Genomic DNA, 10,882 nt, shown 5'->3' with positions numbered 1-10,882 from the left:
ATTCTCCTGCCTCAGCCTCCCGAGTAGCTGGGACTACAGGCGCCCACCGCGCCCGGCTAGTTTTTGTGGTTTTAGTAGAGAAGGAGCTTCACCGTGTTGGCCGGGCTGGTCCCAAACTCCTGACCGCAGGTGATCCGTCTGCCTTGGACTCCCAAAGTGACGGGATTACAGGCGTGAGCCACCGCACCCAGCCTGATACCTCATTTTTCTTACTATAAAAGTAACATAATTTGAAAACATGGAGGAAACAAATGGAAAACTATAAAGAATATTAAAAATTACGTTAGGAAAAAACCAAATGTCAAAAAAGAAGAAATAAAGGCTGTTTGACCCCAGTGGAGTCCAAGGCAAAGCACCTCCACCAAGATCAGATCCTGTCGGCTACCCCAGGGGTCCAGGCGAGGGGTGGGCAAGGTTGGCTGAGGGCTCAGAGCCAGCAGCACCCCTCCCCAGGCATGAGCACCAGGGGTGGCCAGAGCAGCTCAGAGCCCTTGGACTCACCAAATACCCATCCACAAGGAGCCCCCGCCGCCCACGAGGAGCAGCCCCCTGGCCCACAAAGAGCCCCACGAAGGCTCCACCTTGGGGTCGGAGACATCCTGGCTCCTGTGTGCCCTGCTGACAGGCTGGCATCCCTGGTCCTGGCCCTTTCAAGGCCATTGGTGTTTCCTCGTCATAGTGACAACCTGAAACCCACACGTACTGGCACAAGCCCACTGGGAAAGGGAACCACGCCGGTTGTAAACTTCTGGACAACACAGTTGTCAACATGGATGAAGAGCAACAGATGATGTTGGATGAAAAAAGGCATTTGCAAAACAATACATTCAAGATGACACTATTTACATGAAGTTGCACAACAAACAATTACAGATACTGTTCAAGGATAACACAAATGGAATGGGAAACAGGCAGGCCAGGCTGACGGACAGGAGGCAAGGACATCGGACGTGCCCACATGGGATTCCACAGCACAGGCCGCATTTAGCGCTAACAACTCAGCGTGGACAAAGGGACATTTGTCTTTTCTTTCTTTCTTTTTTGGGGACAGGGTCTCACTCTGTTGCCCAGGCCGGAGTGCAGTGGTGTGATCTTGGCTCACCGAAGCCTGAATTCCCAGGGCTCAGGTGATCCTCCCACCTCAGCCTCCCCAGTAGCTGGGACTCCAAGTGCATGCCACTATGCCCGGCTAATTTTCGTAGAGACAGGGTCTTGCTTTTTTGTCCAATCTGATCTCAAACTCCTGAGCTCAAGTGATCCACCCACCTTGGCCTCCCAAAGTCAACTATTTTTTTTTTTTTTCTGAGATGGAGTCTCGCTCTGTCGCCCACGCTGGAGTGCAGTGGCACAATCTCGGCTCACTGCAAGCTCTGCCTCTCGGGTTCACACCATTCTCCTGCCTCAGCCTCCCGAGCAGCTGTGACTACAGGTGCATGCCACACTGCCTGCTACGTCTCTTCTTGTAAACAGCTAACAAAGCCTTCGTCACTGTGCCTATGCTGTTGGTGTATTTCCTTGTGATCTTTTTTCTATGTTTCTAAAAACTTTTTAAATTGAAAAACATTAAGAGACAGAAAAGCTCACGATACATTTATGTCAGCTGAACAAATTTTTGCAAAGTGAACATCAGTATATTAGGTCAAGACCACCAGCATCCCCGAAATGCTCATATGGGCCCTCAGCCCACTACCTCTACCTCTCAAAGAGGCCATTACTACTGACTTCTTACAGTGACTGCAATTTTGCTGGGATTTACTAACTTACCACTTGACTGCATCCTGAATCAATACAATTTAGATTTGTCCAATTTTCAGCCTGACAGAAATGGCAGTACACAGGATGCGCCCTCCTGGCCTAGCACCCTGTGTCAGATGCCGCAGTCGGCTGCAGGTGGGGGATGCACGGCTGTAGCTTGTTCATTCTCATGGCTGTGCTGCGTTCTGCTGGGATAGACCACATTTCCTAAATATGTCAAGTAATACCACGCATGGTTCTTACTCCCTTTCTTCCACCTAGCATTACATCCGGAATATTTCCATATCAGCAAATACTGTGCATGCTCTTCCTAAGTGGAACCACAATAGCCTCATTACCGTTCACCGTTTCCTAGGGACACTGAGGTTGCGTTTTTTTTTTTTTTTTTCTTTTTGAAACAGGAGCTCATTGTGTCACCCAGGCCGCAGTGCAATGGCGCGACCTCAGCTCACTGCAACCTCCGCCTCCCAGGGTTCAAGTGATACTCCTGCCTCAGCCTCCGGAGCAGCTGAGATTCACGTTGCGTCCACGCCTGGCTTTTTGTATTTCTTTGGTAGAAGTGGGATTTCACCATGTTGACCAGGCTGGTCTCCAACTCCTGACCTCAAGTGATCCGCCCGCCTCAGCCTCCCAAAGGGCTGGGATTACAGGCGTAAGCCACCACACCCAGCCGCATTCTGCTGTTTTATACAAACTTTCTGCCATTTCCTTTGGTCTAAGTCCTAAAAGGAAAATTACTGGGTCAAAGAACACAAACGTGCCAGGTCATAGTGTGATTCTCAACAACTGCTGTCCGAACAAGGGACAAACGTGCCCCATATAATCATGAGTGGCAGGGTGTGCATTCGCATAATCCTCCATCTTCCGCTGTCTGCTCAGCACCTGGGCCTACAGCTGCTATTAGGGGAATCCTAAGATGTGTGTTGAATGACTAAAAGAGTACGCCTGCAACACCCCAATACCAGGAACACAGTCAGCAGCAACACCAGAGTCAAGCCCACATCCCCACCGACACCCTGGCAGGGCTGGGGCCCACCGCACGAGACAGCAGGTGAGTGACAGACAGGTGAGTGACAGACAGGTGACACTGAGGGCTTTGTGGCTGCACACTCTCCCCCAGGGGCTGCTTCAAGGCTACAAAGCCTTTACCTTCGGGCTGTCTCCACCTGAAGCTTCCTTTTCATTTTCAGGCTGTGAGGTGTCAGCCATTAAATTGAGGTCAGATGGCATCACTCGGCCCACCTTGTACCCTGAAGACCCCGCTCCCCGGGGGCTGGAGGGGCAGGAGTTTGCAGCGCTGTGGAAGAGAAAAGGTTGCTCCTATTAGTCTGTCACAGAGCACACATCCTACTGTGCTTCAGCAACTGGCTCTAATTATAGGGAAAACATACGAAAATGTTTAAAAAAAAAAAAAAAAAGAGAGTATCGGCATTTCCTATGGAAACACAGATTCTTGTAAACTGTCTGTGAAATTCAAGATGGTCCCAAGAAGCAATATGGAAATAGGGTATTTGCTTCTGTAAACGTCAGCTCATGATGTGTAAAATAAGCTCTCAGGGGAGGCAGTGGCCCACTCATTTCACCAGTGAGGAAACTGAGGTTCCAGATGGTTCCAGAACTTATTAAAGACACAAAGTGACACAAGACAGGCGCAGAGGTCCTCACTGAGGAGCTGTGACAGGGGGCACAGAAAAGACAGGGAAAGTTGGGGGGGAGGGGGTCTGACAGCCAAGGGCCCTGGAACTGAGGTGGAAAAAGCGGTTCCACTGAAGATGAAGCCGTGGGCATGGACACCTGCTGACGGCACAGCAGCAGGTCAGCTAGGGGCACCCAGGACACAGCAGCAGGTCAGCTAGGGGCCGCCAGGACGCAGAATCAGGCCCCTGGTTGCAGACGTGCACTTTTTCCCACCGGGCTGGACTGGGGCACAGGGAGTGCTCTGATTCTTGATCTCTGTGCCAATTAAAGGGCACGTGCATTTCCGGTAAGTGAAGGAGCTGCAGGTTCTCTCAACACCTCATTTTCAGCACTTCAATAAAAAGAACGAGCCATTGAAATGGAACAAAATCAAGATAAGATCATTTTATACGTTATACAAGAGTTTTGGGGGAAAAACATTGCAAATGCATAGAAAAGGTCTAGAAAAAATAACAAAGAAACCTAAAGGTGTCTGAGAAACAATTTAAAAGGAGGGCCAGGGAGATGGAGAGGTGGGGAGGAGGAGGGAAAGGGCAAAACACCAGTGGCCTTGTACCCTCCACAGTGCTGCTTAGACCTTCCGCCATGAATATGCACCACTGGTATACTCACTCACCCATTCAACAAGCATTTACTCAATGCCAGCAAACATCCTTAAAGCACTGGAGAAACAGCAGGAACGACAAAGACTCGTGGCATCTACAGTTTATGAGTTTAAAGAGCCAACTTTTAACAAGTGGAGGATGCAGCCAGTGTGGCCTGAGGAAGGCAAGTGACCTGCTGGCTGGATGGCAGGTTTGCAAAGTCAGGTCGCTCAAGCTCACTCCACCTGGAGGCCCCAGGGACCTGGGTTCCCCTGACAAAGGTCTGTGCAGGTGTGGGGAGGGGCAAGCAAGGAAACACAGGGCGAAGAGAAAGTGGTCGGCGAGAGGAGAGGCTGAGTCGGGAGCCGACCCAACCTCAGGGCTGCAGCTGCGACCCTTCCCCTGCGCCCACCGCTGCTGTCAGTCACACTTGGATGTAGGGTCTTCAAGGCTGCTGCTCGGCAGTGAGCTGTATGTGACTCAGGCAAACTCGGGCACATTCTCCTCCAGTGAATTCTGTGTCCTTTTTATGTAGTGCTTAATAAGCACTGGGTGGCAGGACTTGACTTTTGCCTACCCACCCGCACATCTACTATTTGGCCCACTCAGTTATGTTCAGCCAAATTCAACCAAAGTGGGAAAGAGAGATGGCAGCCTCTCAGCAAAGGAGCAATGGGAGAGAGGGCAGTGACGAGCAGGCCCTGACGCCTGCCAGGGCTGCTCTCGGACAGCACCAGGCACAGGATGGTGGTCAGAGTCCACCGGCCATGCCTCCATTTCACAAACACATGCATGACAGCAGCTTTTCCAGGGGGCCTTTTTCTTTTCCTTTGTGGTAAAATATACACAACATAAAATTTACCATTTTAACCATTTTAAACCGCACACTTCAACAGCGTGAAGCGCATTCACACGGAGGTGCAGCCATCACACCACCCCTCCAGAATGTTCTCATTTCCCAAACTGAAGCTCTGTCCCCGAGAAACACGGGCTCCCTCTCCCCGCCCCCAGCCCCTGGCCACCTCCATTCTGCCTTCTGTCTCCGCGAATGTGATACTCTAGGAATCTCAATGACTGGCTTATTTCACTGAGCATAATGACCTCAGGATCAATTCATGTTTCGGCATATGTCAGGATTTCCTTCCTTTTTAAGGCTGAATAATATTCCATTGTATCTTCCATCCTCTGGAAATTGTGCATAAATAAGGCTACTATGAAAACGGGCATACAAATATTTCTTCAAGAACCTGCCTTCAGTTTGGGTCTATATTCAGAAGTGGGGTTGCTGGATCACATGGTAATTCTATTTTTAGTTTTTTGAGGAACCGCTAGACTGTGTCCACAGCAGCTGCACGGTTTGGCATTCCTTGCAACAGCACACAACAGTTCCAATTTCCCCACATCCTCACTAACACTATTTTCTGGGTTTTTTGTTTTTAATAGCAGTCAATCCAATGAGTGTGAGGTGGGATCTCACTGTGTTTTGATTGGCATTTCCCTCATAACTACTGATGCTGAATATCTTTTCATGTCCTTTTGGCCATTTCTGTATCTTCTTTGAAAGAATGTCTTTATTCTGAACTGGGTCTTCGGTTTCTTTGTTGTTGAATTTTAGGAGTTGTCTCTAAAATCTGGATATTAATCCCTTGGTCAGATGTATGATTTGCAAATATTTACTCCCATTCTGTAGAACACCTTTTTACTACGTAAGTTGTCTTTCGGTGCACAAATTTTTTTAATTTTCAAGAAGTTCAATTTGTCTTTTTCTTCTGTTGCCTATGCCTTTGGTATCAAATGCAAGACATCAATACCAAATCCAATGTCATGGGGGCTTTGCCTATGTTTTCTTCTAAGAATTTTACAGTTTCAGGCCTTAAATTTAGGCCTTTGATCCATTTTCAGTTAATTTTTGCACATGATATAAGATAAGGGCCCAAATTCATTATTTTCCATGTGGACATACAGTTTCCCTAGTGCCACTTGTTGGAAAGTCTGAATGAATGGTCTTGGCACCCTTGTCAAAAACCATTTTGATGAGGCCGGGCATGGTGGCTCACGCCTGTAATCTCAGCACTTTGGCAGGCCAAGGCGGGAGGATCACTTGAGGTCAGGATTTCAAGACCGTTCTGACCAACATGGAGAAATCCCGTCTCTACTAAAAATACAAAATTAGCCGGGCATGGTGGTGCATGCCTGTAATCCCAGCTACTCAGGAGACTGAGGCATGAGAATTGCTTCAACCTGGGAGACAGAAGTTGTAGTGAGCCAAGACCACGTATTGCACTCCAGCCTGGGCAAAAAGGGCGAAACTCCATCTCAAAAAAAAATCATTTGACTACATTATGTGGAGGTTTATTTCTTGGCTCTCTATTCTTCTTTAAAAGAAAAAGAAAGAAAACATGTTTAATTGGCTCATGGTTCTTCAGGCTGTGGGCTCTCTAAAAAATTCAAAATTCAGGCCAGGCGCGGTGGCTCAAGCCTGTAATCCCAGCTACTCATGAGGCTGAGGCAGGAGAATCACTTGAACCTGGGACGGGGAGGTTGCAGTGAGTTGAGATCGCACCACTGAACTCCAGCCAGGGCAACAAGAGCAAAACTCTGTCTCCAAAAAAAAAAAGAAAGAGAGAGTACGTGTCCATGAACTAAGGGGAATCTGGAGAAACTCATCCCTCTCCTGCTAAATTAGCTGGAGCCACGAGGCGTGAAATGACACAGGAGCGGCCTTACTGGGGCAAGAGATGCAGCTGTAGACTTACAGACCTTGATCTACACAGGAAAGAAAATGTTTCAACAGAAACAAGTTTAATAGCAGTTCAGCAGAGAGGGGTGCCTGACGTGTGCTAGTCTGTCATTCCCTGCCTACGTGGGCTGTGCAGGCACCTGCAACAGACAACAGAAAGCAGTGCATGCATGAGGGGTCGGTCCCATGGGGTCCTCGCCACTTCACGAATGCGGTCCAGGAGAGCCTTGCTCCAAGTGCTCTGCTCCCCAAAAGGCCTGTCCTGACTCCCTGACTAGGGCACCCCCAAAACTGAGGCCGGGCCTTTATCCATCCACCCTCTTTAGCAAGAAAGCCTTGTCCTATTCACAGGTAGTTCTCAAATAAACGGATGTGAGAAAAAACACACGGAAATACCGCTTAAGAGAAACAGATTAAAGTCAAATAAAGCTTCTTAGAAACACACACTCACAAAGCCCCAGGTAACTGGTACTTCAAACCATCAGAATAAGCTGCACTTAAACTCTGAGGGATCCTCGCACATTCCCCCAGAGCCAGCTGGACTCCACGTGGAGTTTCTCTCCTTGACGAAGCCCAAAGCCATGGTCACTGGAACATGGGTAGAAGTTATCGTCTGGTTTTATGTGTAAGTATGTATATGTGTGTGTATACGTTTATATAGATAGTCTGAAGCACAGCCTCACTTTTATAACAAGATTAAAATAGAGTAAATACGGCCAGAATTTAGCATGCAATGTGTTAAGAGACCCTGACATGTAGCTGGATATGAACAACTCTCCAAATCCAGCATTTTCCTAATGGTCAATTAAGAGATGCCCCCTTGCTGTAAACACAGAGGTGGGCAGGGCAGGGTATAGACACTCCAGGTATGGGGTGCACCAGGTGGGTCAGAGGGGAGGTTGGGTCTCACTCTGGACCTTCCATGATTCAAGACCCCCAAGCCCCTCCACAAAGGAAATATGGAAGACGTGGCTGGTAGGCTTTCTTCTCTTTTTACGATAGAGTCTCGCTCTGTCGCCCAGGCTGGAGTGCAGTGGTGTGATCACAGCTCACTGTAACCTCTGCTTCCTGGGCTCAGGTGATTCTCCCACCTCGGCCTCTGGAGTAGCTGGGACTACAGGTGTGACCCAACACACTCAGCTAACTTTTTTTTTTTTTTGGTAGAGACAAAGAGTCTCGCCATGTTGCCCAGGCTGCTCTCGAAATCCTAGGGTCACGCGATCCACCTGCCTCAGCTCCCGAAGTGCTGGAATTATAGGCATGAGTTACTATGCCCGGCTGGTGGGCTATTTTTCAATATAACATGTTTATACAACTGCAGTTAAAAGAGAAAAGGTTTTTCCCTTCAATAAACAGAAAACAGTTGTCCCTGCACCACCCTCATCACTAAGCCATGCAGTTTAGATATTTTTTTAAGGATCATTTAATCATTACATGAAAGCCTCAAAGAAATTCTATAGATATTCCTGGTTACTTAACGAATTAAAAAACTATAAGCATGCATACATTTCTTCTCTTGCTAGGTTTTTAATATTCTATATTTCAAACCTACCCACTGCCAAATTATCTCAAATAGCAAGATTCTCATACATCCAGTAAACAGCCAACACAACATAGATATACAGAAAGAGAAAAAACCTACATAGTCTAAAGGGTTAAAATTATTGGTGTGTGAGCTGACCAAAGGGAACATTTTGCAGATTTCAAAGTGTCTTTTGGAGGCAGCCCTGGGGTTCCACGAGCAGGTGGGCTCCCCGGCTGAGACAGGGCACACCACGTTCATCTGTTTTATATTCCGACCAACTGGTTAAGATGTCTTCTACGTGTTCCTTGGTAAAACATGGTTTGAAAACTGTTTCTGCAAACTTCAAAACTTCTGTCCATTAGCAGGACTAGATGAGGAAGACAGGAGGATGCCAAAGGGAAGGATAGGCTGGGTTTCAAATTTTTCCTACATTTCAAATATGAACTGCACTGGTCAAAGGGAAATATCTCAGACAATCCACACTTCACAAATCCTGCGCAGACGCATGAATTTCCACAACAGTAAAGCACGCAGGCCTAGATACTCTTCCAGAACCATGTTTCCTTCTGCTCCACGCGAAGAAGGTGAGGCAGAGCACGGCAGCACCAGCCCCAACTCCTCTTCCTCTCAGCACAGGAGGCTCCAACCACCGGCCCCCCACCCCCCGCCTTCTACCTTCCTAACCTGTGCCTGTGTTAAATACAGCAGCCACTTCTTCTCAGTATCAATCGGCCTCTATTTAACAACAAACTGAAAGGCATTTACCTGCCAGCCCTTGTCCGCAGTCCTATAGTAGGGATAATTTTTAGTGATGTGCGTATAAATTCCGTTCAGGGTGAGCTGTTTGTCAGGAGCCATTGTAATTGCTTGTACTATTAGTTGTGCATAGGAGTAAGGTGGCTTTGAATCATCCTGTATTTAAAAAAACAAAAAAGAATATTGAAGTTACCACATTTTGTATTAAATTTACTAGATTTAAAGATTCTCAGTGCTTTTAAGTGTTCCTCTGATACCTCATCTTTCTTTTTTGTGAGATAGAGTCTCGCTCTGTTGCTCAGGCTGGAGTGCAGTGGCGCGTTCTCGGCTCACTGCAACCTCCGCCTACCGGGTTCAAGCGATTCTCCTGCCTCAGCCTCCCGAGTAGCTGGGACTACAGGCGCCCACCGCCACCTCGCCTGGCTAAATTTTTGTATTTTTAGTAGAGACAGGGTTTCACCGTGTTAGCCAGGATGGTCTTGATCTCCTGACCTTGTGATCCACCCGCCTCGGCCTCCCAAAGTGCTGGGATTACAGTGTGAGCCACCGCGCCCTGCCAAAGCATTATTTTAAAAATACATATATTTATAAATGAATACTCAGGCTAACGTAGTGGATGTGATCTTGGGACTTCCTTGATTATCCACTTAAAGATCAAAGTATTACATGCTGTGTGCGTTTTAGGTGTTAGTGCTGTGAAGGCAAAAATGCTTTCTACATTGGCATTCGTTCCTATTTGACTGGGCACCTATGCATGTATGTGTGTGCTGGAAATAGACTAAAACATATTCTTAAAGCATGTTACTGTGTTTGCATGTTTGCTGAAGAGCCTTTCTGTATAAACCAGATTGTTAGGCTCTCTGGGTTAGCGACTCTGCAGTTTCTTCCTTTCCTACCAAGACGGTGTCCCACTGGTCCAGCCCAGCGAGAGGAGCAGGCAGGGCACAGCTTTCCTGGCTGTTTGCTGCTTTGCTTTAGTACAATGTGTGGTAGATTACTTATCAGAAAACACGTATGTCATCTCTAGAAAGAAGAAAAAACATAGTAGTTCAATGCCCAGTGTGTCCCTTTGATTTTTTTAAATAGTGAAAATAAGAATCTGTATTGACTTTTCACTTGGCCATCTGGTTTTAAAGGACAAGCTATAAGCTCCGTGTTTTTCTGTACTGATGTGTCACTTATTAAATACTTTTGTACCATGAAAAAAACAAATCATAGCAGGTAAATGCAAACAAAGGAAAGACATACGGCATCTTTTCAAATAGGATTCCTCAGACCATCTCATTTCCCCCTCGGATATCCTCTGAGGATTGACCAAAAAGCCACACCATCGGTAGACAATGCAAAACACCTGGCTTTTGTTTTAAGCCAAGAGGGAAAAGGTCAGAATAAGGTCTGACGCACTGGGAAGGGCAGCTCAGAGAATCTCATGGCAGAGGAACAGCCCGTGAGGGTCAGTATTCCAACAGCCAAGGGTACAGCTGAGGACAGAAAGAAATTAAGAGTACATTGGCCAGGCGTGGTGGCTCACACCTGTAATCCCAACACTTTGGGAGACCGAGGCAGGCAGATCACCTGAGGTCAGGAGTTCAAGACCAGCCTGACCAACACGGAGAAACCCTGTCTCTACTAAAAACACAAAAGTAGCTGGGTATGGTGGCTCATGCCTGTAATCCCAGCTACTCATGAGGCTGAGGCAGGAGAATCACTTGAACCTGGGACGGGGAGGTTGCAGTGAGCTGAGATCGCACCACTGAACTCCAGCCAGGGCAACAAGAGCAAAACTCTGTCTCCAAAAAAAAAAAGAAAGAGAGAGTACGTGTC

The 10,882-nt window shown here is 47.4% G+C and overlaps 1 protein-coding gene across 1 annotated transcript in view; it reads right to left on the bottom strand.

The window, feature by feature from the left end:
- The window catches only part of FOXK2 (forkhead box K2), a 105,131-nt gene that overhangs the window by 25,525 nt on the left and 68,724 nt on the right, over positions 1-10,882 (bottom strand). The window contains exons 4-5 of the mRNA XM_011933409.1: positions 10,463-10,539; positions 9,068-9,214 (exon numbers count right to left, since the gene is read on the bottom strand). Coding sequence (XP_011788799.1) covers positions 9,068-9,214; positions 10,463-10,539 — 224 coding nt within the window. The remainder of the gene's footprint in view (positions 1-9,067; positions 9,215-10,462; positions 10,540-10,882) is intronic.

The sequence above is a fragment of the Colobus angolensis genome, unplaced genomic scaffold (assembly GCF_000951035.1).
Source record: "Colobus angolensis palliatus isolate OR3802 unplaced genomic scaffold, Cang.pa_1.0 Scaffold1, whole genome shotgun sequence".
Classification (NCBI taxonomy): domain Eukaryota; kingdom Metazoa; phylum Chordata; class Mammalia; order Primates; family Cercopithecidae; genus Colobus; species Colobus angolensis.
The sequence above is the reverse complement of the archived record's forward strand: the minus strand, read 5'-3'. Positions and strand labels throughout refer to the sequence as shown.